Raw genomic sequence first — 27,742 nt, 5'->3', positions numbered from 1 at the left:
TGTCCTTCAATTGGGTTTACTTGATTAAACTGTGTCTGAGTTATAATTAAGTTCAGGTTGTGTATCTTTGACAGCAAAAACACAAAAGAGATGCTGTGCTGTTCTCAATGCATCCTAAGAGATGGTGCATGATTTCAATTTGTCCCATTACTGATAATATTCCCTTTTATCACTTGATTAAACCAGTAACTGCCAGTTTTCTCCATGACAATCATTATTTTTCTTTAGTAATTATTAAATATTTTGTGAAAACATACTTTGTAACTATGTCAATAATCTGATCTTCAATTTATTTATTTATATCAATACACAGTCATGGTTCCCTATAATACTCAATAGATCACAATCTATTAATATAATTACTCTGATAACTATTATAGATTGCCTTTTCATTTTGTTGATTGTTCTTTTATTGTACATAAGTTTTTAGTTTGATGCAATCCCATTTGTCTAATTTTGCTTATGTTGCCTGTGCTTTTAGAGTCATATCCCTAATTGAACTCTTTTTCAAACCAATTTATAATTTTCTCTAGGAAGAATTTTTATTACATATGTTTAAATGCTTCCTAGTTTTTGCTGTTACAGTGAATGTAATATTTTAAAAATATATTTGCTAATAGGTTACTACTGATCTGTGAAGCTATCAGTTTTTATGGATTGCTCTTATCTTTAGAAACCTTGCTAAACTTTCTTATTCTAATGGGTTGTCTGTTGGTTTTTTCGGAGGTTGTCTTAAATTTGTAGTTTTTTCATACTGGTAATCAGTTATCCCAACACCAAATTACTAAAGAGCTTATTTCCCCCTGATCTCTATGATATATTAGAATCCTATATAAGTGTGGGCCTACTTTTGGAGTCTGTTGTGTTCCATTAGCCTATTTGTCTATTCTTGTCTTTAAAACCTTATTATATCACTACTTTTATTATTTTCTTGATTCCATTAGAGCAAGCCCCCTCACTATTATTTTCATGGAAAAACCTTGAGAATTATCAGAATCTTATTAATAATAATAATTTGATAAAGACTGACATTTCCATCAGTAACATTTTTAAGTTTTCCCACAAAAGTCTCATACACTTATTTTTTTATTTAGGTTTTTGTTTATGAAATGGATTTGTTTTCTATGATACTGTGTATTTGGTCATTGCTAGTATGTAATAGGAAAGCTGTTTTTGTATATTGAACTTCTGATTAACCACCTTTCAAAATTTAGTTTATTCAGTTCATTTTCTTGGGTTTTCTAGGTATAAAAAAATTCTATCATCAGCAAGTGACAGTTATCTCCTCTTCTCTAATCCTATATCTCGTTTCTATTTCTTTTTTTTTTTTTAAGTTTATTTATTTATTTTGAGAGAGACAGAGACAGCACAAGTGGGAGAGGGGCAGAGAGAGAAGGAAAGCGAGAATCCCAAGCAGGCTCCAAGCTGTTGGCACAGCCAAAACCGAGAGCTGGATGCTCAACCCACTAAGCCACCCATTCGCTCCTCATTTCTATTTCTATTTCTTTATTTACTTTATTTACTTATTGCATCAACAAACAATAATGAAGATAAGAGCTATCCTTATCTTGTCCTCAAATTTAATAAGACAGCTTTTAACGTTTCACCATTAATATATGTTTGCTGTAATTTTCCGATACCTTCCTTCAAGTTAAGTTCCCTCCTATTCCTTATTCAGTATCTAAATGGGTGCTGAATTTTTATCCAATTTTTCCTGCATCCATTCCCATCTGATTCTTCTTTTTCAATATGCTAATATAGTGAGTTACACTGTTGCATCTTGTAATACTGAATTACCCTCACAATCCCAGATTATTTACTCCATCAGCTCCACCCCATAGTATAACAACTATTCCCTTTTTTGGTAAATAACTCTATCATAGGCCTTCTAATACTAAATTGCCTTTATGCCTATCACTTTCTCACTAGACTAAAAGCACCCTGACAGCAGAAACCTTATCTTATTCACATTTTTATCTCTAAAAATTAGCATATATCTTAACCATGTTGTATGAATAAATAAAAATAATAATCTGAGACTAAGCATAGTGCTTCAAAAATGGTTCCTTCCTAATAAAAGTTATGAGATGACATTCTCCAAGCTAATAACTCACTTGGCAGTCTAGAATAGATACCCCCCACTAAGGTCTGTGTACCAAAGATCAGTTGAATAACAAAGTCCTAACCTACAATTTGAGATCTACAGAAACAAGGGAGAATGTGGTACTAAATAAAGCAGGCCAAATCTGACCTGTGACTGATTTATGCCTAGTACAAGAGAATTAATGAATAGCCCAAGGCAAATGAGTCTAACTAGAAAAGTGGGTCTCTGAGGTAAAAGCACCAACCAGAACTAGTTATTTACAAGGAAACTGTATTGCAGAAGTCAGATTATGTGTGATGGCAAACAAAGACAAACAGAAGCATGATCAAGAAGTCATGGTTAAAAACACAGAATACTGAAGGGAAAATCTTGTTTTATATAATCCACTCTGGTACACTTAGTGTGTTAAACAAATCCTGAGTACCTATTGTGGCCATATTAATATATAAAACCTTAGTTTAGTCAATCTATCATTGTGGAGAAAAGTACACAGATAACTGTAATTGGGAGAGGAGAGTAGGAACAACACCAGTAACAAACATGTTAGGTAAACCTACAGTTAGTTATATAAACATTTCATCTGCAATCACAGACATTCAGTAAATATCTCTCTTTTTCAGCCTTCTTCTATCTTATTTTTATTTTCCTTACCCTATATTTGAATCTCCTTACATACCTTTCACCTGTGACTGCCTCCTATTCACACACTGGTAACAGACCTAAAAAACACTTTAGAGATTACCTAGTTTCACTCATCTAAGTCAGAAAATCTAAGTCCAAAGGAGTAATTTGCCTAGACTCCTTGACTTTTTTTCCTTCGCTGTCTTTCAGTCTTTTCTCAGATAGGCTCATTCAGGAAAACAAAGAAAAGACCAAAAAGAAAAGATTTTAGCAATGTTATCTATAAAACCCACATGTACAGTAAATCACTGTTTTTATTGTATTGGTTGAGCATATTCTTAATTCTGTTTTCCCAGTCAGTAACCAAACTAAAGGATATTCATTTCCTCTTCATTTCAGTTGATATTTTAATAAACCCAGATATTTAGTTCTGACAACAAATATTTAAGAAAGATTTCAATATTACTACTAAAAGTATAAACTAAAAAATTGTACAAACTTATAATGTAAGCCCATTATTACGTGATAATATATTATTTGGATTATACTTTAAGACGAAGATAGATGTGTAATTTCTTTTTAAAAAAAATTTTTTTTTACATTTATTTATTTTTGAGAGACAGGGAGAGACAGAGCGTGAGTAGGGGAGGGGCAGAGAGAGAGGGAGACACAGAATCTGAAGCAGGCTCCAGGCTCTGAGCTGTCAGCACAGAGCCTGATATAGGGCTCGAACCCACGAACCGTGAGGTCATGACCTGACCCGAAGTCGGACGCTCAACTGACTGAGCCACCCAGGCACCCCGGATGTGCAATTTCTAATAAACATGAGTGATGTCATTGCAACTTTAACAACTTTTATAATGTAAACATTATTTTTGACAGTGTTGGTACCACGTTTCTTTGTCTTAAGTTGATGTATTTTTTAAAGTTTAAAGGTTCTTTTTAAATTTTTTATTCCCAACAATCCTTACATGGTATTTCAAATTCTACTCGGTTGCCAGAAAAGCCTTTGGCCTCCTTTGTATAAAGCTCTTCTAAAAATTAACAAGTTTTAAGAATTTAGAATTTTGGTTTGCTCAAAATCTTTTAAGAACTTTTTCTAAAGATAAATTTAATATTAAGTTCTTTAAACCGTGAGAAAGATCCCTTGAAACAATTAAGACAATCCTGAATATAAAAAGAGGGAGCAGTTTAGTTTTTATACACTAAGAATAGCACATGAAATTTTAGGAATCTGGGAAAAAGCAAAAAATGCAACTTAGAAAAGCTAGAGAAAGTATTTTGAAAAATTTGCAGAATACTTCAACACCAAAAATTAACCTCACATTCAACAGGGATTATTAAAGATAGGGGGATGAAAGTTTCCTGCATCTTTTTTATAAAACTGTGGTGCTTTGTGTTTATAAATCTTTGCTGTGAATACATGGAGTTTGAGAGGATTTCTGTGATCTACTAGACTCATTTGGAAATCCAATAAAATAATAGAGTTCTTCGATAGAACAGGCTGATACTAGGTACTCAAAGCTTCAGTTTCAGTTTCTAATCTACATATCTATTGTGAGTTATTTTAGAATGTGCAAACAGAACTGGAAAGTTCCTACTTCTTTAGAATCAATGAATAATACATCACAGCCTATCCATAAACTTTCTGGACTTGGGAAACCAGGATAACTGCTAAGCACTCTAGGCATGGACCCAGAGAGCAATAAACTTTCAATTGGTTTCCCATTTGATTCATGCCCAATTTGAGTTAGGGTCACAATGACAGATGTTAGGATCACAGAAAACAAGCCCTTTCACCCTGAGAATGCAATCTCTTTATGTGAGAGGGACAGACTACCCTCAGGTGAAACTGTCTGAAAAGTCCTAATCCCCACTCTGATGAAAGATAGCTTAATAGTTAAGGCCAGACGTACTGAAAATTATGTACATCAAAAAAAGTAGTAACTTCAGAAAAAATAGTATTTTTTTCAAAAGAAAAACGTAGGCTCTGCAGAAAACATTATATAGTTATATTAATGTGAATACTGATTACTGATTTAACTCAACTTGTAATAAATACATTAGAAGGACAGGATAAGAAGATATACAGACGGCAAAAAAAAAAAAAAAAAAAGCTTAAATCTCATCTACCATTATCCAGAAGTCAATAGACAATGTCTAAAAGGGATAAATCAAGAAATATGAAGGTAGGCATATTATCACTATAAATGGGAGTACATGACAGACGAAATTGCTTTAAAAAAGTTAAAAGTTCTTACTCTAGGAAACAGAACTGAGAGGTAAATTAGGGTAGGGATTGCCATTTTTCAATATGAACCTTAGTATTAACCAATCCTTTTAACTACATAAAACATTTCTTAAAGAGAGTAAAAACACCAGCCAAAAAAAAAAAAAATCGTTTCATGAAGGCTGTCCATTTTATTTACTTCTAGGAAAAAAGATATGTAATTGTATTTGACTGTTACTGAGCTGCAGCACATTTAATGAGGCTGTACATGTAGGAGTCAGTGCTAGAGATTCAGAGTCATGAGACAATTGTCAGGCTATGAATAAACTTAAGAAAATAAAACAGTATAAAAAATTTCTTCTGTAAAAATATGCATTCCATTAAAGACAGAAAGCACTCCACTCCTGCATGTATTTTAAGGTTCATTTTTTTCATACAACAAAAGGCACAGTATAATAATTTAAACAAAGTGGGTATAGTATGAATCCAGAATTCTCTAAAAAGAAATTGTACTCTTATTAAATATTCTAAATACTGTCTTTCATGTTTAACATTTAAAATGCTAAACAAAGATTAATTCAGAATACAGAGTCATGATTAATGAAGTTTTCATTAAACTCTTTTTGAAAGCATACTTTTTTTTTTAGAATTTGTCTGGAAAGACCTTTCACTAAAATAAAAGATGAGTTACTAAATGATACACATGTGATATGTGAGCAAGTAACTTTCTAACCATACATAGCTATTTCCAAGCCAACATAATCCCAGATCAATCATTTCCTTTTACAAGATGAAAACTAAGAAATGTTTTAAAGAAAAAGAGCCTAGCAATATAGTTGAAATTTGTCCAACCAGAAGTTAAATGCAACATGGCAGTGAAAGAGGGCCTCGAGCAATTTCACATTTATAAATGACCTACTTATGACAAGATGCTTTAATTTCAATAAGCAGACAACAGTATTATCTACCACTGTATACAGTAATTTTTAAATTAGGGTAAAAGATGAAGAGAAAGTTAGCAATTCCATAATGCTAAGATTTTAAGATTTGGTCCTTGTATGTCTTTACTTATTCATTGACTAATATCTATGAGAAACAGAAATCTGATAGTTTTAATGGCTTTTTGCTCTTCTACCCAGACTGCAAGCCTGTTATGTATCCTCCTGAACCATCTGTTTAGTGTTGGTGCTTAACAACTACATGTGCTCATGTTTTTGATCATACCATTCTAATTTGAAACTAGTTGTACAAAGACATTTTTTTAATTTTTGAGATATTTTATATGGTAACATATAACTATATAACATTTGCATGTCACTATGAAACATCTGAAGTAAGTTATTTCCATATCTAACTTCAAATGTGCATATACCAGAATGATTGCTTTATGAAAAATAATGAACTAAGTAAGCATCATCACCATATAGGGTTATCCAAGTAGTAAGGTATCTCAGTCTTGAGTATAATCAGGGAAATAAGTGGTTTTTAAAAAAGAACCACTTGGGGCGCCTGGGTGGCGCAGTCGGTTAAGCGTCCGACTTCAGCCAGGTCACGATCTCACGGTCTGTGAGTTCGAGCCCCGCGTCAGGCTCTGGGCTGATGGCTCAGAGCCTGGAGCCTGCTTCCGATTCTGTGTCTCCCTCTCTCTCTGTCCCTCCCCCGTTCATGCTCTGTCTCTCTCTGTCCCAAAAATAAATAAACGTTGAAAAAAAAAAAAAAAAAAAATTTTAAAAAAGAACCACTTCACCTTTCTCTCCCTTCTCACAGCAATCACTGTGCATGATGGCAAACAATAAAACGTAATACTAATATAATCTTTTATATATTTATAGGATATTTTCACATATCTTAACTAATATGATCTTCACAAAGACTGAACAGTAACTTTTGGAGAGGTGGGTGACATATAATTACCACACAGAGATCATCAACATAGCTCTCCTTCATGTACTTTCTCATAATTTAAGATACGTGGGGAGCCTGGGTGGCTCAGTCGGTTAAGCCTCCAACTCCTGATTTCGGCTCAAGTCATGATCTTGCAGGTTATGGGATGGAGCTCTGTGTCTGGCTCCATGCTGACAGTGCAGAGCCTGCTTGGGATTCTCTCTCCCTTTCTCTCTGCCCCTCCCCGTGCTCCCACACTCTCTCTAGTAAAATAATAAACATTAAAAAAAAAAAGATATATTAAGTTACCTCTTCAGAAGTTGAAGAATATCTATGACATTTTCTAGGTAGCCCACAACTGAGTTAGCAGGACAGCATTATACTCACTGATTTAACAAAGAGAATTAATGCTTTAATTAAAAACAAAAAGGCAGATGGACACAAAAAGAATAAAAATCCAATACTATACATATATTTAACTTTGATTTTATCTGAATTGGATGAAATGACTGAATATCTATCTACCTTTTACTTCTTATAATGAGCCAACATGGGCCCTTCAAATATTAAGTTGTTTTTCAAACAGCTTGAGAACCCCTTCCCACTCATAAACATTACTAAGGACTCTAAAGAGCTTTTGTTTAGGTGAGTTATATCTATGTATATTTACTACATTAGAAATTAAAATTAAGAATCAGAAATTAATGTATTAATCCATCTAAAAATAACAAACTCATTGTAAGCACAAAGAACATTTTTATGATAAATAACTATCTTTTCCAAAAACAGAAAAAATTTTAGTGGGGAGTGACATTTCTTTACAACTGTGTAAATCTCTTTAATGTTTAGCTTAATAGAAAACATCTGGATTCTTAAATCTGCTTCTGCATTCAATGTGTTGTGAAACATTATGTTCAAACTATGTGAAGAAAATTAACCTCACACATATATGCAATCAGAAAGAGTACTTTAATAGTCCTTTAAGATAATTATTGATATTCTTCTTTGATACTACCAAACTTCAGTAAAGTCGTACTTTCTTAAAAGCTAGTTGCAATATGGAATCTGAAATCCTATCAGTGAACTCTTCTTACTGTTATACATTAAAATCCACTGGTGTACCTAGCATTTTGAATACATGTTTTACATATGCATGATTTCTCTTTTTTTTTAATGTTTATTTATTTATTTTGAGAGAGAGAGAGAGAGAGAGAGAGAGAGAGAGAGAGAGTCAGTCACCACAGAGCCTGACATGGGGCTCGAACTCACAAACCATGAGATCATGACCTGAGCCAAAATCAAGAGTTGGTCACTTAGTCCACCTAGCCACTCAGGCACCCCTAACATATGCATGATTTCTTATCATGAATTATCATTTTGAAAATATTTATTCATTGAGTTATATGTATTTTCCAAACATGCACATTATTATTCAATATAAAAATTCACATTGAATAATATCACCTATATTATCATCAGAACTGTCTTTATTGAGAAGCTACCAAGTTCGTGTTTTCTGTAATTCAAATTTTATCACTGACAACAAAATCATTTGTTTTTCTTGAAATGGCCGGCCCACTTTGTTCATTTTTGAAAAAAATGTCTGCCGAATACTCAAACCTGAATAACCAGTTTGTCTGTCATTTTTTCACATCAAAAGTGTTCCACAAAACAGAGACTTGTTCAGCTTGCAACTCAAAAAAATTGTAAGTGCTTTTCCTTGAGATAATCATCACATTTTATTATGCAACAGAAGTGTTTTATGCATACTTTTCATTTTGTCCTACAGAATATTAAAAAGAAATGTACTCAAGGGTCAAGACTCAATAAACTAACTTTTACTGCTTCACCAAGAACATTTTTTTTAATATTTATTTTTTGGGGGGGAGAGAGAGAGAGAGACTGTGAGCAGGGGAGGAGCACAGAGAGAGGGAGACAGAGAATCCCAAGCAGGCTCCACACTGTCAGCACAGAGCTGACTTGGGGCTCGAACTCAGGATCTGTGAGATCACAACCTGAGCCAAAATCGAGAGCCAGACACAACCAACTGAGCCACCCAGGTGCCCCTCACCAAGAACATTTTTAAGTGAAACGTGATTTCTTTTAAACTCTAGGAACGCAACAGTATGAAGAATACGATGACTATCAGAGTACAATTTGGTACCACTCCTTGATTCAAGCTAAGGTGTCAACAGTTTTACCCACCTGTGCTTTTCCAACATAGGCCCCAAAGGCAAATTACATCTTAATATTATTATAAAACTAATTTTGACCTGGCAGACTGGCAGGGGTCTGTTGGTCTCACTCTGAGATCCACTATATTAAGTAAATCAATTCCTGTTCTTGGTATGGAGGCCTGAGGACTTAGTATTATGGCTAATCAGTACCTTCATCAAGTAACAGAACCTTCATTTATATGGTGGTCAACCACATAGCCAGTAACTAAAATAAAGTTTATAGCACCAATGAGCATCACTCATCTGTGATAGAACCTCCACCCACTGTCTTTAAACCTTATCATAGGTCAGAGAGGTTTGTTTAAATTTGTTTTCATCAGTATTTTGGGGTAGTATTTGCTCCAAATCCAGACAGTTCTAGAAACTCAAGAAATCTCAAACTGAGCTGATACATAATTAGATATTTTCCTTGATCAGTGACAGACTTAACTAGTACAGCTTTCACTCACATACTATCAATTCAATAGAGAAAGAATTCTTACTTAACCTGAAGTCCAAAAACTCTCCAAGGTAATTTCAATAGTGCCCTTAATTAATTACCAGTGACAGGTATCATGGTTATTTTGAGAAGCAAGAAAGCTCTCTAAAGTTAAAAAAAAAAAAAAAAAAAAAAAAAAAACAACTTTAAAAAGTATTTTCCAAAGTACAATCGCTTATTAACAAACTAAAATATACGGTCATAGAAATTTACCTCAAATAAGAAATTGTAAAATTCAGTAAGAAAATCCTTTTGCCGTCAATTCCTCTAATATTAAAAAAAGTTCCCATACAGAATTACTCTAAGAATAAGAATTCTATTAAGAGCAGAATAAAAGTACCACAATATTGGTTTAATTTGCCCTTTTCAGTGTACCATAAAAGTACTCCCAAAGGGATCACAAACCTCCTCCATAATAAGCCTGCCAATTAAAAGAAAAATAAGATGGGGCATCTGGGTAGCTCAGTCACTTGAGCGTCCAACTCTTGGTTTTGGCTCAGGTCATGGTCTCATGGTTCATGAATTCAAGCCCTGCATCCGGCTCTGTGCTGTTAGCACAGAGGATTTTCTCTCTCTCCTTCTCTCTCTGTCCCTCCCCTGCTCACTTACTCTCTCAAAATAAATAAAACTTTAAAAAAAAATTTTTTTTAATAAAAACATAAAGGAAGATACTCATTCAAAAGGCACTGCTAGGGCACCTGGGTGGCTCAGTTGGTTTAGCATCCGACTTCGGCTCAGGTCATGATCTCTCTCACACACAGTTCGTGAGCTCGAGCCTCGTGTCAGGCGCTGTGCTGACAACTCAGAGCCTGGAGCCTGTTTCAGATTTTGTGTTTCCCTCACTCTCTGCCCCTCCCCCACTCACACTCTGTCTCTCTCTCAAAGATAAATAAACATTCAAAAAAAGGCACTGCTAAAGACAGAAATGAAAGAAGAAATACAGGGGCGCCTGGGTGGCGCAGTCGGTTAAGCGTCCGACTTCAGCCAGGTCACGATCTCGCGGTCTGTGAGTTCGAGCCCCGCGTCAGGCTCTGGGCCGATGGCTCGGAGCCTGGAGCCTGTTTCCAATTCTGTGTGTCTCCCTCTCTCTCTCTGCCCCTTCCCCGTTCATGCTCTGTCTCTCTCTGTCCCAAAAATAAATTAAAAAAAAAAAAAAAAGAAAACGTTGAAAGAAGAAATAACAAGACAAAAAAGTAGTAAAATAGAGAAAAAATGCCACACATACAAACCAAGTATTGCACTGGAAACAACATGATATGCTGGAAACCAAGTTAGAGGAGAGGTACACAAGCAGGGAAGTATGGAATTATTAACAAACAAGTTAAAGGAATTTGTAGCAGGGTCTACAAATGGCTCAAGAGAAATAAACTGTTTTAGGGACCTCCAATTTAATAAAATTAAATTTAGAGGGGCGCCTGAGTGGCTCTGTCAGTTAAGCATCTGACTTCGGCTCAGGTCATGATCTCACAGTTCGTGAGTTCGAGCCCCGCGTCGGGCTCTGTGCTGACAGCTCAGAGCCTGGAGCCTGCTTCACATTCTGTGTCTCCCTCTCTCTCTGCCCCTTCCCTGCTCATGCTCTGTCTCTCTCTGTCTCAAAAATAAATAAACATTAAAAAAACCTAAATTTAGAAAACAGAAGAATGACCTAGGATTTTAGAATATTTTGAAAGCAGCTGAGAATGCAAAGTTGATAGATAATGGGATATTTAAAAGAAAAATGTACAATACTCAACAAATACTGGACTTAATCTATGTGTTGGAGAATTAAAACAAAAATAAAAACAAAAGCTCTGGATAACTATGCAAAGACCAAAATTCCCTTCCAGAATAAATAACTCAGTAACACGCTATGTCTTCAGAATAAAGTATAAAACAAAATAATTATATGAATACTCTCAGATAACAAAAAAATTTACTGAGAACAGCACTGTCCAAACTCTGAAACACTGGTCTGAGTTCTTTCTATAAGCATAGACAGAAACTCTGAATCCTTGTAATTAACAGAAGTGTAACACAAAGATGGCTAAATTCTAACAACTGAGTAGTTAAAATGCAACTTAATCTTCAGGCAATTGTTAAATATCCTAGAGAAACTATATCGTATAAATGCAGACTTTAAAGCATTCTGACAGACCAAAAGAATTATAATAACACATCCTCAGAACTATTTTACTAAATATGAAAATGAAATATATACTTACAGTAATGAAAATATGAAGAGTATAAAATGTTTCTCATATAAAATTAAGCATCATTGTCAAAACACATTACTATATTACACATTTAAATGTTTCCAGTTGCAAGTCTAGAAAAATAAATTAAATGTCCTTATTTTTTCATGCATAATTAAGTATCCAAACTTAACATCCTTTTCTCAAGAAATAAGTTTAAGTCTGTCTGCTCAGCTTTAATCTTGACATATCATCCTTCATTCTTCCCTTTCACACACTATATCTAGAATTCCATCAATTCTTTTGCAAGTTCTTGAATGTGCTCCTCTTCTCCACTCACACAGCCCACACTGACTAGGACCTCACCACCATAAGCACAGATGACATCCATCACTACCCATCTATCTTCCTTACTTGTTCCTGCCTATTTTCCACCTTTGTTCCAAGCACTAATACAACGTAAGTTTCATTGATTTGCTCATGTAGTCTCAGTACCTGCAATGGTATACGTAATATATACTTAATAAACATTGGATGAACAAATAAAGTCCATATCTAATCTTTTCTACAAACTAATGCTAAAGTCATTTTCCTTGTATTTTAATTCCCTAATAAGTAATTTTAAATGGCTCTCCAATGCCTACCATGTGCAGTTTAAATTATAATAGTTATTTTTTAAGTTTCCCATAATCTGGCCTACTCTACTTATGGAACTTTATATTCTATTTCCCAACTTGGATGAATCCTCTACCAAGGCTCATCTCCTTACCACCTCCCAAATCATAAATATGATTTTTCCTCATGCTGATTCCCTAGCTTAAAATACCCTCCTCTCCTCATCTATGGCTACCCAAGTCCAATCATTCTTCAAGGTTTAAATTAAATCTAACTTCCTCCCCTTGACTTCCCTGACTATCCATCCTATCTCTAGAGACCAAACCTGACTTATAACTGATTTCTAAACAGCAGGGCTCCCTAATCTACCCACGCTATCATACACACTCCATTTCACTCAAGAAAAAAAAAAACCAACAAAAAACAAAAAACAAATAAACAAATAACAAAAAGCAAACATACAAAATACATACAAATTAAAAAAGAAAAACAAACAAGCTAATAACAAGAGATTTGTTTCCAAATACATACTTGGGATCATTCACCATTCATTATAGATTCATCTTAATTATATACATTCAATACTTAACGCAAAGACTTAAGTTGAAAACAAATGAGGTACTACAAGATTCTGAATCAATACTTGTACATATCCTATTTACAAACATGGAAATACAGTTTAATTCACTTGCAAAGATTTAAAATGTGGAGTTGGAAAAAAATTAAAATAACCTTCAATTATGAGAAAACTCAACACTCCAATTTCCTTCAACATTCAAGTTAACTGAGAATTTACTGTGGTTTACCTTTTTTTAACCAGTCTTCACAAAACAGAATTGGAGTACTGCCTCCAGTGGTCTTTCCCCACGACTTCTCATCCTTCCCAATTCTGTAGTTTTGTTTTGTTTTGTTTTTAATGTTTATTTATTTATTTTGAGAGAGAGAACACACTCAAGCTGGTGGGGGAGGGGCAGAGAGACAGGGAGAGAGAGAATCCCAAGCAGGCTGTGTTGACAGAAAGATGCTCAAAAGACTGAGCCACCCAGGTACCCCTCCACAATTCTGTAGTAATCCAGGTCTTAAGCAAGGACTAGGACCCATCACCTAAAACTAAACTATCTTCCGTGGTGCTCTGAAAGGAAATAATCACTTCGTCAATGATATTATGGAGTTTACCTTTTTTCTCACCTTCACTATGAAAGTAAATTACATTAAGAACACACCATTTTGTAAAATTTCCTGAAAAACTATTAAGATAGCCCACAAAATTTCCTGTGTAATACAAAAAGCATGGTTTTTTTTACTATGAAATTTATTGTCAAATTGGTTTCCATACAACACCCAGTGCTCATCCCAAAAGGTGCCCTCCTCAATACCCATCACCCACCCTCCCCTCCCTCCCCACCCCCCCCCATCAACCCTCAGTTTGTTCTCAGTTTTTAACAGTCTCTTATGCTTTGGCTCTCTCCCTCTCTAACCTCTTTTTTTTTTTTTTTTTTCTTCCCCTCCCCCATGGACTTCTGTTAAGTTTCTCAGGATCCACATAAGAGTGAAAACATATGGTATCTGTCTTTCTCTGTATGACTTATTTCACTTAGCATAACACTCTCCAGCTCCATCCACGTTGCTACAAAAGGCCATATTTCATTCTTTCTCATTGCCACGTAGTATTCCATTGTGGATATAAACCATAATTTCTTTATCCATTCATCAGTTGATGGACATTTAGGCCCTTTCCATAATTTGGCTATTGTTGAGAATGCTGCTATGAACATTGGGGTACAAGTGCCCCTATGCATCAGCACTCCTGTATCTCTTGGGTAAATTCCTAGCAGTGCATTGCTGGGTCATAGGGTAAGTCTATTTTTAATTTTTTGAGGAACCTCCACACTGTTTTCCAGAGCGGCTGCACCAGTTTGCATTCCCACCAACAGTGAAAGAGGGTTCCCGTTTTTCCACATCCTCTCCCGCATCTACAGTCTCCTGATTTGTTCATTTAGCCACTCTGAATGGCATGAAGTGATATCTGAGTGTGGTTTTGATTTGTGTTTCCCTGACGAGGAGCAACATTGAGCATCTTTTCATGTGCCTGTTGGCCATCGGGATGTCTTCTTTAGAGAAGTGTCTATTCATGTTTTCTGCCCATTTCTTCACTGGATCATTTGTTTTTCGGGTGTGGAGTTTGGTGAGGTCTTTATAGATTTTGGATACTAGCCCACGAAGAGCATGTTAATATAAAAATTACAATTGCCAGTCTTCTTCCTTCCTTACTGTTAAATTTTTCTTTAATTATAACACTGTTATAATTAGCTATTTATTTCCCAGCTTTCCACTTTAATTCAAAATACTCATTTCTACCTCTAGTGGTAATCAAAAGACCATTAACCTTATATATTTAAAAAAAAGGAAATAAATTCCTTCTCAACTTTAGTTATTTTCACTATATTCTATTTTATCCACCCATTAGCATGGTCTAACCCTGGCCCTAAATCACCATTCAGAATTGCAACTTTCAAAATCTCAAACTGTGAAAATCCCCTATTCCATCTCTTCTCACCTTCTCCTAATCCTACTCATCTTTCATCCTGTTGCAACCTCTCTAATCTATCAGCCTCCTCCTGATGACACTTGCTTTCCTCCTTCACTTTAATGCTCACACTCTATTAATTTCAACTATTCACCTGGATAGCCAACCCTACATCTACATTATAGATTCCCAAATCTGAGAAAACTCTACAGATCTTTTTGTTAGTTTCTGAGCAGCTAAGCATTATTGGGTAAGTTATTTAACCACACTGATTGGCTCCACTATAAATCTGTGGTTTCCAAATCTCAAATAAGCCATCAACCTCACATGACAATACATCTTTATGCAAGACAATTCACCTTTAACTGACTCCCTTTGTGATCTCCTCCCAGGAGTCTTGTGAATTTTCCTACTTTTCCTCAAACTTCCAGCCTTTTAATGTTACGGTTTCCTAGGATCTATCATCAGTTCCCTTCTGTATTTTTTCTGACACCCATGTCCTTAGATTCTGATATCTCTATCTCTATTCTAGACCTTTTCCCTGAGCACCACCAGACCTATGTATATCTATCCGCCCACAAGATACTTCTCATTGTTCACCAGACCCTCCAAAATAAACTCAGTACTTATTTTCTATACTTCCCCTCCCCTCAAATTTTCACCCTCTTGTAATGTCTTACTTTACTAAGGGCACTACCATCTGCTCTTTACCCAAGTAAAAAGTGTGGCAGTCATCCCAGACTCATGCCTTTCTCATTCTTTGTATCAAATCAGTAACCAAGTCCCATCACTTTCATACTGTCTCTCTTCTATATCACTTCTACATAAATGCTGTTACTATCTCTATTCTTGCCTCCATAAGCACTAAATTTAATCCTTCTAAAATGCAAATGCTATCTGTTTCAATTCCTTTCATGATTTCAATAGCCTATATTACTGTTTTTCAAGCTGGAGTACAGTAGTGACATCTTTTTAAAAAACAAAATTATCAAGAATCTCTGAGCATTATCCTATAGATATGTATCCTAAGAGTCCATGGACCCTGTATGAGAAAGTGACTTAAGAAACTAGTTTTATTCTATGAAAAAAAAAATCAATTGTGAATTATCACTGCAAAAGAATTTCTTGTTTTTATTACCTCTTGAAAAAAATTTGAATTAATGAAATTAAAACACAAAATTAAATTTCCTAAATTACCACAGACCTCACCCCCCCCCAAGAATATCTGTGGACCTAGCTTAAGAAACACTAGTTATGATGGTTAATTTTATGTATCAACTTGGGTGGACCACAGTGCCCAGGTATTTGGTCAAATATTGTTCTGGATGTTTCTTTCAATATGATTAACACATAAATCAATGGACTTTGAGTAAAGCAGATTACCCTCCGTGTGAGTGGACCTCATCCAGTCATTTGAAGGTGTTACTGGAACAAAGGCTGACCTCCTTGTAGCAAGCTCCCTTTGAACTCAATGCAATTCTTCCCTGAGTTTCCAACCCGCCTACCAGCCCGCCAGCCTGCCCCATCAGCTTTTAAACTAGCTAAACCTCCACAATCTCATGAGCCAATTCCTTAAAATAAATCTCTGTATACACACACACACACACACACACACACACACACACACACACAGCCCTTGGTAGCTCTATTTCTCCAAAAAGAATGTGAAATAACACATATCTCCACAGGAAAAAAATCCAACCTTCTTAACACGGTATCTAAGGACAGTCTCCCAATCCCCACCTCTTCAAACTCATCTCCTATGTGCAAGAAGCATACAATCTCTGCTTCAGCTGTACAATACAACCTATAGTTATTTGAGTCTACTATTTTTAGTCATATCTTCATGCCTCTTTTTATGCCATTTGCCTCCTACTCCAACTGTTTATGATTTGTATTTACCGAATTGGTCCTATTCAACTTTCATGTCCTAGTTCAAATTCTCCCTCTTCTAAGTGAATAATCACATCTCTCTTTGTGCCAACATTATTTCAAGAACATAATTCTACCATATAGCACATGTATCACACTGCAATTTATCTGCATGTTGTTCTCCTTACTAGTGAGGAAAGACCGTATCTTATTCAGCATCATATCCCCAGTATCTAGCAGATAGTTTATCATATAGTGAGTGCTCGGGAACTACTCACTGAATAAACTGACCTTAAGGAAACTATCTCTTCAGCCTTCTCATTCACTGAGTACTGTATTTTAGATCCTGACAAAACAGATCTCAGCCTTGAGTGCCACTCTGGCCCTCCTCAGGCCATGCCCCTCACCACTGAGCAAGCAACCCATGGAAGCAAGAGGATATACCCATACATAGATGACACTGCAGTTACCTAGAACTCTGGAAATTCTTGCCCAAATACCTCTAACCCCAATTACAGGGCCTGCACAGGACTCTTTCCTAGGTCTGTCCTGAGGATGGACTATACAGATGTATGTATCACTGGGTCAAGGAGAGCTGTTTGGAAGAGCATGGGTCTTAGGCATGCCTACAGGATGCCCACAGGTATGCACATGAGACCTCTCTGTGGGGCTAGACAGAGCTAGGGATGTGGGGAGGAGGTTGAGCTCCACTACACTCTGATAAGAAACTGAGTTTTTGAATTCTAAATTCCATAAATTCTAAATTTGAATCTTTCAAGTCATCATGAAGGTATATTTTTCAGGTATACCTACTTTTCATGATAAAAGATCAGAACATAGTCAAAAATTTCTTGGTCTGGTTTATAACCTTTAAATATTTAGGCCTATCGTGGTAAATGAATACTTGCCCTGAGTCTCACAAATGTCAGAATAAACTTGATGAGTTTCATCAACCTAGTTTTATTAATTATTGAACTAGCAAAATAGAGCTAAGATAGAATAGGAATAAAATCATGAATAAAGAGAATACAGACATACCACATCTTATTGTGCTTCACTTTACTGCACGCTGTAGATAATTATGTTTTTCACAAATTGAAGGTTTATGACGGTTAATCAAGTCTGTTGGTGCCATTTTGCCATTTTTTTTCCAATAGCATTTGCTTACTTTGTGTCCCTGTGCCACATTTTAGTAATTCTTGCAATATTTCAAACTTTTGATTCAATATTATTGTATTTATGATGGTGTGATCTTTGATGTTGGTATTGAAAATGTTCAGGGGTGCCACAAACCACACCCAAGTATACTAGTCAACAAATGTGTGTGTTTTGACTGCTCCACCAACCAGCCTGATCCAGGAATTAAACATAACTCTCAAGGCAGTTTCTTCCTCTATACCATCCCACCTTTCTAAAAGTAGCTAGCTTAGGGGCGCCTGGGTGGCGCAGTCGGTTAAGCGTCCGACTTCAGCCAGGTCACGATCTCGCGGTCCGTGAGTTCGAGCCCCGCGTCAGGCTCTGGGCTGATGGCTCGGAGCCTGGAGCCTGTTTCCGATTCTGTGTCTCCCTCTCTCTCTCTGCCCCTCCCCCGTTCATGCTCTGTCTCTCTCTGTCCCAAAAATAAATAAAAAAAAAAAAAAAAGAAAGAAAAAAAATAAAATAAAATAAAAGTAGCTAGCTTAGTGATTACAAAATTGAATATTAAGTATCTTTTAATATCAATTAAATCTCAATTATTTTTAAATATTGAAACTTTCTGCCTATAGTGGTACCAATCTATGTCACAAATCCTAAAAGAAGGTCAACTGCTGTTCTGAAAGAGTATAGTTAAGAACTGATGTTTCCTGTGGGCACCTGGCTAGCTCAGTCAGTTGAGCATGAGATTCTTAATCTTGGCATCATGAGTTCAAGCCCCATGTTGGGTGGAGACATTACTTAAAAAAATAAATAAGTGGAGTGCCTGAGTGGCTCAGTCAGTTAAGCATTTGACTCTTGACTTCAGCTCAGGTCATGGTCTCATGTTTCTTGAGTTCGAGCCTCACATTGGGCTCTGTGCTGACAGTGCAGAGGCTGCTTAGGATTCTCGCTCTCTCTCTCTCTCTCCTTCCCTTCCCCTGCTCTCTCTCAAAAAATAAATAAACTAAAAAAATTTTATATATTTTTTTAATGTTTATTTATTTTTTGAGAGAGAGACAAAGACAGAGCATGAGTGGGGGAAGAGCAGGGAGAGAGGGGGACACAGAATCCAAAGCAGACTCCAGGCTCAGAGCTGTCAGCACAGAGCCTGACATGGGGCTCGAACCCACAAACCGTGAGATCATGACCTGAGCTGAAGTCAGATGCTTAACCGACTAAGCCACCCAGGCACCCCTAAAAAAATTTTTTTGAATAAATAAATTTTAAAAAATAAAAATAAGAATTGTTCCTTTTTGAGTTTCCCATATTAATACACATTACAGAAAAAATTTTCAGTTTAAAAATTTAAAAATACTCCCATATATAGCAACTAGTTTCTGTTCTCTAGGTTCTCATCGCTTTTTGTAGCTTAACTAGATATGGCTCATACAGCAAATCAGACAATGACTATGGACTGCTCTTAAAGACATCAGTCCAATACAAGGCTGTGGACAAAAATCCCAATATTTGGACATGATCAGTAACATTATCGGAAACCAAACTGAAGTCACTGTATATTCTAATACCATTCAAAAGCATGGACTATGACTTGTTCTTACAAAGTCAACTCAAGCAAGACATAACATAGGTGGGGAAAATATTCAATAAAGGTAATTAAATAATGGAACAGAGAAAGAACAAAAGGAGAAATAGAAGACAAACTAAAAAGTAAAGCAAATTAAATTCTACAATACTAGAGTTTTCAAAATTTTTTAAATTAATAAAATTATAAAATGTTTCATTTATTCCTTAACATTTAATGAAAACTTATACCAAATCTATGCTAGGTACTGGTGATACACAACAAAAACTTCTAGCCTCTAAATGCTAACTATCTAGTTGCTGCAGCACTTTTAACAATTTGGTAAAGATAGATATTAGATGATAGGGGAGAGAGCAATTAACTCTGCCAAGGGACTTCAGAGGGTATTAAAGAATGAGTTAAAATTTGCTAGGCAAAAAAAAGGGAAAGGGCAGTGTAGGGAAAAATGATTATTATGATAATAGGAATAAAGCAAAGATCAATAGCTAACAATACCTGAATCTTGCTATATGCCAAGCATTGTACACAAATTATCCTATTTGATTCTCATAACTCTGTGATTCTTTTTATCCTGTTTATAAATGAAGAAATTGAGACGTAACTTTCTAAAGATTTTATATCTACATAGATGTGATACCAATAGGAATTATATAAAACTAAGCTGTGAATGATCATTTGTTTGAAGAAACATAAAAAAGCAGGTTTGGCCTACTACACGACAATACTAATGACAGCAACCAGCACTGGGAATACAGTGGTCAACAAAACAGAAAATAGATACTATCTGTACATTATTAGAGATTAAGTCTACTCCAGGAAGGAAACACTATCTTTCATCTCACAGATGTAGGAACTGAGATTTGGAAATTTAAGTAAATTGTTTAGGTCATAAACTAGTATGTAGCATAGTGAGAATTAAACCTTGTCTGACTCAAAGCCCAAATTCATCCTACTTTACCACACAACCTTGCTATCATTCATTTATTCAACAGTAGTATATCAAGTACCTACTGTATGTTAAGCATATGCTAGAAATAAAGATGAAAGAGATAGTAAATGGTTTCAAGAAATTCACAGGTTAGTGGAGTCAAACATACCAAAAACTGCAATACAATGAGATAAATGCTATCAGACAAGAGTCCTATATAAGTACATGTGATCACAGATTGAGAAGACAACTTGAAGAGGGGCAAGCCCAAAAGTAAGACCAGTCAGGGCTCCCACATTAATCCAAAAGTCAGGGACACATCTAAGAAAAATTTGGGAGGTAAATCACAAAACTTAGTAATAAGACAGCAACTATGACTGTATCATAAGTGTGTTTTTAAAAAAGCAACAAACAAAAACAAAACTAAACAAAAACTATGAGGCCCAATGAGAAAACCTGAGATGACCACACCAAAATTCAGAGTCAATGCCATACTTGGTAAGAAACCCATATATATATTTTAAAATATTTATTCATTTTTTGAGAGAGAGGGACAAGAGTGTGAGCAGGGGAGGAGCAGATAGAGAGAGAGACACAGAAGCCAAAGCAGGCTCCAGTCTATGAGCTGTCAGCACACAACCTGACGTGGGGCTCGAACCCACGAACTGCAAGATCATGACCTGAGCCAAAGTCGGAGACTTAACCGAGTCACCTAGGTGCCCTGAAACTCATGTATTTTATAAGTCACTTTAGGGTCATTATAAAGTTAGCACAACCTACTTTTGAATCTTATTTTTCTTTTTTTTAAATTGAAGTATAATTAACATACTTATTAGTTTCTGGTATACAGTATAATGATTCAACAACCCTATACATTATTCAGTGCTCATCAATGTAAGTGTACTCTTTCTTGATACCCTTTATCTATTTCATCGTCCCCAATCGACCTCTCCATACTTTCGAATCTTAAACACTCAAAGAACTAAGAAACACTTCTCAGTCAACTTCCTCTATTAGATAAATGACTTCTGCTAGGTATAGTTTATGAAGGTGCTTCTCGGGAAATACTTAAGGAGAATCTGCATGACCACGTGTCATTTAATTTTTTAAATTAAAAATGATTTTCATAGTAGAGGACTCCTAAAGTTCCTTCAAGTTCAAGATTCTAAAAGAAGAAAAGCCAGAACAAGTATATAGTAACTGTCAGGTATTTCAAGTATAGATCTCTATCATTATCTAATGGGGCTGAATCATTTTTCTGACACCATTAATAATTTTCTCCATACTTAAAACCCTTATACGTATCTTCAACTGCTTAGGTAATATAAATAGCATACTTTTAAACTTTAGAATTATGAAATTCACAACCATGTCATAAATTCCTCAAAATTTCATAGCAAGTAATATGCAAAATGGATTACGGAACTGCATGACATCTCAAACAAGAAAATGATTATTTCTAGTGTCACCAAACCCTATATGTGGTAACCAGAAGTGAGAAATATAGATTTCATTTGGCTGAAATTCAAAAATGCCCTGCAGCATACAGAAGAGCTGGCCCATCATTCCTGATCTCTAAAGAGCTTCCCCTTCCCCATTAGTTAAACAAGACTGATGCCATGTCACAAGCTCTTACAGAGATTCTTTGATTCAAGGAACTACTCAGTGAAATCCAGGATTTATCTCTGAATGCAGCGAATCCCAAGTCAGTGAACAGACTCCAAAATTATAAGGCAGAGTTGGTAAACAGGCATGAAGAAAATGTAAACAAAGTCCAAAATGGCAAATCCAAAGTCACTAATATTCTCACTTTTAATAAAGACTGTAGATGAAAAAAATATATATACCATAAGCTTTCTATAACAAAATTCTATGTCAAACTGAAAGCAGGAATAGCAAGACTGCCAGGCCAAAAGTGTAATTATAAGTATATAAACAGATTTCCACTTTGGCCAAGATGGAATGTCAGGAACCAAATTACTCCCCTGCTTGAAAAAACTAGAAAAAGAAGGACAAAATATATTGTGTTTTTCAAGGCAATGGACATGAAAAAGCAAAGGACAATAGATCCCTGATAGATGGGAAACATACAAGATGAGTCCTACCATTGCCCCAACTTAATACCTTGAAAGGGTTTCTAGACCATAGAACAGGGATGGGGAACCCCGACAGAGCAATTACCTCCCTGAATTGAGGAGACAGAACTTAATCTAGAGACAACAAGGTGACTGTCATATACAAGGTAGAGTACATAAGAGTAGAAAAGTTCACAGAAAAACCCAGAGATCTGCAGAAGGTATCCCTCAAGTCTTCAGCTGAGTACTTATTAGCATATACATGTGAGGAAACTACCCAAGAACAGTGGAGGGTCGGGGGGTGGGTACAGATAAGAGGGAATACCACCCAGAGCTCACACAGGTCCAGAAATAGCTCCTGTTCCTACCATCAAGGGTACTCAGAAGGGTTTTGCCAATAGAGTAACAAAGTAGTACTGCCTGATAAAACTTAAAAGCAGGACCTGAGAGATCAAACTGTTTCCAAGTAATTTAATGTATCCCAGAAGAAAGTTCAAGAATATGTAATGAAAAACAAAAATATCCAGCACCCCACAAGGTAAAATTCCAAATGTCTATCATCCAATCAAAAATTACCAGGCATGCAAAAGCAAAGAAATGCAATCCTTTATGAGGAGAAAAATCGATCAAAACCAATCCAGAAATGATACAGATAGAATTTGTAGAAATAAATATTAATCCAGTTATAACTGTACTCTATATATTCAAGTGGCTAGAGAAAAGACAAAGCATGAAAGCTATACACATGTGAGATACAAAAAGAACTCTATTTCTAGAATGGAATCATAATGTCTGAAATGAAAAAGAAGCTGGATGGAATTAACAGCAAATTAAACATTAGAGAAGAAAAGATTAATGAAGTTGAAGACATAGCAAAATTATCCAAAATGAAACACAGAAGACTGAAAAAACATGAACATAACATCAGTGAACATCAAATAGCCTGATTTACATGTAATTGGGACTTCCAAAAGGGGAAGTGGGGGCAAGAATACACACACGCACACACACACACACACACACACTTATATATTCTAATACAAATATTTATTTCTAAAAATAAAAAACAGCCAAAAATTTTCTGAATTTGTTAAGAACCACACACCCACAGATCCAAGAAGCTTAACAAACTCCAAGCAAAACAAACATGAAGAAAAATAGTTTCATTTTAGAAAGGGTTCTCACTCACAAATTCTGTAAACAAATTTAATCTAGAGATGACTTAGACTAAGGCTACCTTTTAGGTTAACTTACTGGGTACAGTTCAACTGACAATTTAATAGAGTACATTAAATCAAACATTAACTCGAATAAAGTACTTAACAGAAATCTTAATGATTTTAAAGTTAGCAAAATACAGCTTTAAAAACAATGCATATTTTGTTGCCCTATTAGGTAAATAATTAATTAAAATACATTTATCTTATTTAAGCAAATTATTTTTTAAAAAGCTAAAGCCTACTTCTTCCTTTCTTTCTAATTTTCTTTCCCTTTAATTTATATAGGTCATTCAGAACAGAATTAGGACACTGAAAAAACTTTTAAAGAAACTGAGAGGTGGAACTGAAAACAGAAGTAGATTTGAGGTTTGGAATGGAGCTAGTCCTCTCCCCGCCCCCCCCCCAAAAAACAACCTGGCAACCACTATTTTGAAACACCATTACTTTCAAAATATGCATATATATTTTTAAATATAAAGTTGCACTCAATTCCACTCAAAGTGGAAACAAGTGTCTGTTTTTAGTACCTTGGCTAACTATTCAGGGCTCAAAAAAATCTAAATATTTTTTGGAAAAAGAATCATTCAAATAAAAAACATTGAAGTGGAAATCTAAAGGTGTCTGGCTGGCTCACTCAGCAGAGGATGAAACTCTTAATCTCAGGGTCATGAGTTTAAGCCCCACGTTGGGCATGAAACCTACTTTAAAAATAATTAAATAAAAAAGTAAATTTAAAAAAAGTGGAAAACTAAAGTATTTTCCTATTTTGTAAATACACCTATTTTTTTTTAGGGTTCAGCATACAAATTCAAAATTCTCCATCTAAAAACAAGAGAGGGAACAAGTTCTGAGTATCTACTGTAATGGCTACCCTTCCTGTCATGTGTGTTCCCTAAAATAGAAGTCAATTTAATTATTCTACCCTTTTGCTTATGAAACAGTGAGATATTTCAAAGATAAAAAAATAGTTCCACTGGCAGAGCTGCCAAAAATATATTTACTGTCCATGGAAATAATTGTCTACATTCCTTTTTCCTTTCTTAAGAAAAAAATATACACACATTTAGTGCCTATACAAATAAAACACCTATGGAATAACATAGTAGTACAATGCTTCTCTGTAGGATCAATACATACATGAAAAACAACACACAAATCTCTTTGAGCACACAGACTACCAATATCTCTGGGCACACAGACTGAGAAGTTACACTGGAACATTTATGATTTTGACTTCTACCTCTTCTTTTATTTAAAAAATCTAAAAAGAAACATAATTTCCTACAAAATACAGAAATGACACTTTATGTGATTATTCACAGTGGACTTATTCCTTAGTAACAATTATTTATTAATAATGCACTAAACTCCCACATACATAAAAGGTTAAGAATGCTTTGAAATTGAAGGTTCCAAACTACGCTTGTAATCAGATTCTATTCAAGAGAGATTAGGCTAAATACACATTATTTTGAACACAACAATAACATTCAGAGTTTGATAACCTATGCTGATGTACTTAGAAAGCCTACACTGATGTACTTAGCTTGAATGCTACAATACCTATAATGATAAAAATGGTTTTTATTTCACTAATCTACCAACACGATTTGGATATTCAACTCCCATCTTAAAAGTACTTCTCTACTGAATACAAACCCAAGTATCATAAACATAAAAGACAAAGATTTGCCTACTAAAATCATTATCTAGTTGTCATCAAGATGTCAGTTACCCGCATTTCAAAACTAGCTTTAAAAATACTTTAAAATGATCCCCCCAATATTAATCTAACAATTCACATAATAATCTAATCAGACTTGAGTTACTGTACCCATTTAAATTACTTGCCACAGCAACAGTTCTCACCAATCAGAACTGTTATTTGAAATTCTTTTTTTTGAAATCTGTTATTACTTCACCAGTTTCAAAAATCTCAGCCACTTATTTTTAGATACAAGGGTTAATAAGACATTTCTGCATCTAATACACATAACTTCACAGTAAAGGCTTTATTCCCCCTTAGGAAACTATTCCCATATTCTCTTTTCTCTATTTACCAATTAGAGGACACAACGTGATTTGGATTTCAACACTTAAAGACAGTAAGTGACAATATACGGTTTGCAGAATGAAAAATTAAAGTTTCACAATTTTAATAGGCGTAATTACTAGACTGTGATAAATGGGCTGGGCAAGTAAGATTATCACTCCTTTCAAGGTCCAATTCTTAAACCACCTGAATTCTTCTGGCCAAAGCAATTAGGAGCTTAAAACATAAAATCTCTAAGTTTACAGTATGCCCTTTTTCAAAGAAAACAAGTTACCCTAGGAAAGAAAAGAACACTTACATTTGGAGCATGACCTGGTTCAAGAATACCCCATCAACCAAAGCCACATATTCATCCAGGTTGGTCCCATTTCCTGCAGCCAGAGGTCCAAACGTTTTTACCTAGAACGGAATGATCGTCAGGACACGAACGCCCATCTCCCATCTCTGCAGCCACAAATAATGCAGCAAAAGATACAATAAATAACACCCTACTTACCCAAGTGACCAAGGGGCTGGTCATAAACTGCTCCAAGAGGGGAGTAAAAATTTCGTTCTCCATTTTACAGATAATGTATTTGAAAAAGGGAACTACCACAAAAATACGCCTAGGGAATTGATCACTAAACGTTGAAGAAGTAAGTAGAAATCAGTGAAAGTCCATTTTGGCACAGGAAGAAAATCCCATCGTGGAGGGGAGAAAAACTCTCCCTCCTCAAAAAACACCCCAGAGGGGAACAAGCCGAAATCCCGAGAAGCGGCTTCGACAGCAGCCACGAGCGGCAGCTTGCGCTGGAAATGTCTGTACCGGGCGAGGAGGGGCAGAGAAAAGGCATCTGGAGGAGGAGGAAGGGAAAGGGGGCTGGAGCAGCAAGACAAAAAGCCCGTCAAGGTTGCCCAGCTCCTGGAGGAGCCAGACCAGCGAAGCCGCCCGCAATGAATTAATCCCAACGTGGGCTAAATGAAATACCACGTTAGATAGTATGTTGAGGGTTCCGAGCGGCCACCAGGCTCGACCTCCGCGTCCCGCTCAACACGTTCCACCCACCAGTGGGCATGGAGCCGCTACGACCCGCGGAGCCTCGCCTGCCCGCAGCCCCTCACCAACGACAGACAGGGCTCGCCCCTTCCCCCCGAACAGACACCATCCCTCCGCCGACCTCAAGCCTCGCTTCCAGCCCCCTTCCCCTCCCGGGGGTGGGGGCTTGAATGTGTGTCCCTAACCCCCCAGTTTCCTCAGCCCCGTAGCCTTTTCAGCGCGCCTCTGGGAAGCCCTGGCACAAAATCACCACCGCGCTCCAGCCTCCTCCACCGCCCTCTCTGGAGGAGCCGGAGTAACGGCCTCAGAACCGCAGTGCCGCATCACACCCCGCTCCACGCCGCCCAACCAGTGCCGTGAACCCCTCCGTCAAAGGGAGCGCGCTTCTCCCTCCGCGCCCATATCCTTCCGCCGACTCTCCGCCCCTCCCGCGCCGCAGCCTCTGGATTGTGGGAGAAGAAAACCGCTGCATGAGCGCGCTCCCGAACGAGCGCGCCCCCGGGGACGGCCCCGCCGCCGCCCAGATTTTGGCGGCGGGCGCAGGCGTGGACGCGCGCTCCATGCAGCTGCTGCGGTGGCCGGCCCTAGCTCGCGCCCAGGACTGTTGCCAGGGCGTGGGGGGCGGGGATGGGGAAGGCAGAGGAAGGGGTCTGTCTGCTTGGTCGCTCATGCTTAATTATGGTTTATTTCCTCCCCGAGTGCCTTCTTTGATGTGTGAAGGAGAGGGAACGAAATCCTTCTCTTTTAGACATGAGGGATGCAGACAGCCTTTTTCAGACAGTTTGATTTGATCTGTTCAGCGTGCTTTTGCCCGCAAAGAGTAGAAAAAATGCAGCAAATAGCAAAGGAGGGACTTGAGCCTCAAACTTGGTTTTATTTTTTCTTCTTCTCCTTTTAAAAATCCAGTCCACTAAAGCATGAATGCTTTTCAAAGTTGCAAGTGAATGTAGTAGGATTTTAAATAACCAAAGC

General features: G+C 36.4%; 1 protein-coding gene across 9 annotated transcripts in view; it reads right to left on the bottom strand.

Moving 5' to 3' along the window:
* CCDC88A (coiled-coil domain containing 88A) overlaps positions 1 to 27,126 on the bottom strand; it is a 141,109-nt gene extending 113,983 nt beyond the window's left edge. For 4 of the 9 annotated variants that reach the window (XM_058684065.1, XM_058684066.1, XM_058684069.1 and 1 more), the window contains exons 1-2: positions 26,231 to 27,126; positions 26,033 to 26,133 (exon numbers count right to left, since the gene is read on the bottom strand). In XM_058684065.1, the coding sequence (XP_058540048.1) occupies positions 26,033 to 26,133; positions 26,231 to 26,293 (164 nt within the window). In that variant the 5' untranslated portion in view covers positions 26,294 to 27,126. The remainder of the gene's footprint in view (positions 1 to 26,032; positions 26,134 to 26,230) is intronic. The other 5 variants (XM_058684061.1, XM_058684063.1, XM_058684062.1 and 2 more) reach the window with 2 other exon arrangements.
* Between the last annotated feature and the right edge of the window lie 616 nt (positions 27,127 to 27,742).

The sequence above is a fragment of the Neofelis nebulosa genome, chromosome 9 (genome assembly GCF_028018385.1).
Source record: "Neofelis nebulosa isolate mNeoNeb1 chromosome 9, mNeoNeb1.pri, whole genome shotgun sequence".
NCBI lineage: Eukaryota > Metazoa > Chordata > Mammalia > Carnivora > Felidae > Neofelis > Neofelis nebulosa.
The sequence above is the reverse complement of the archived record's forward strand: the minus strand, read 5'-3'. Positions and strand labels throughout refer to the sequence as shown.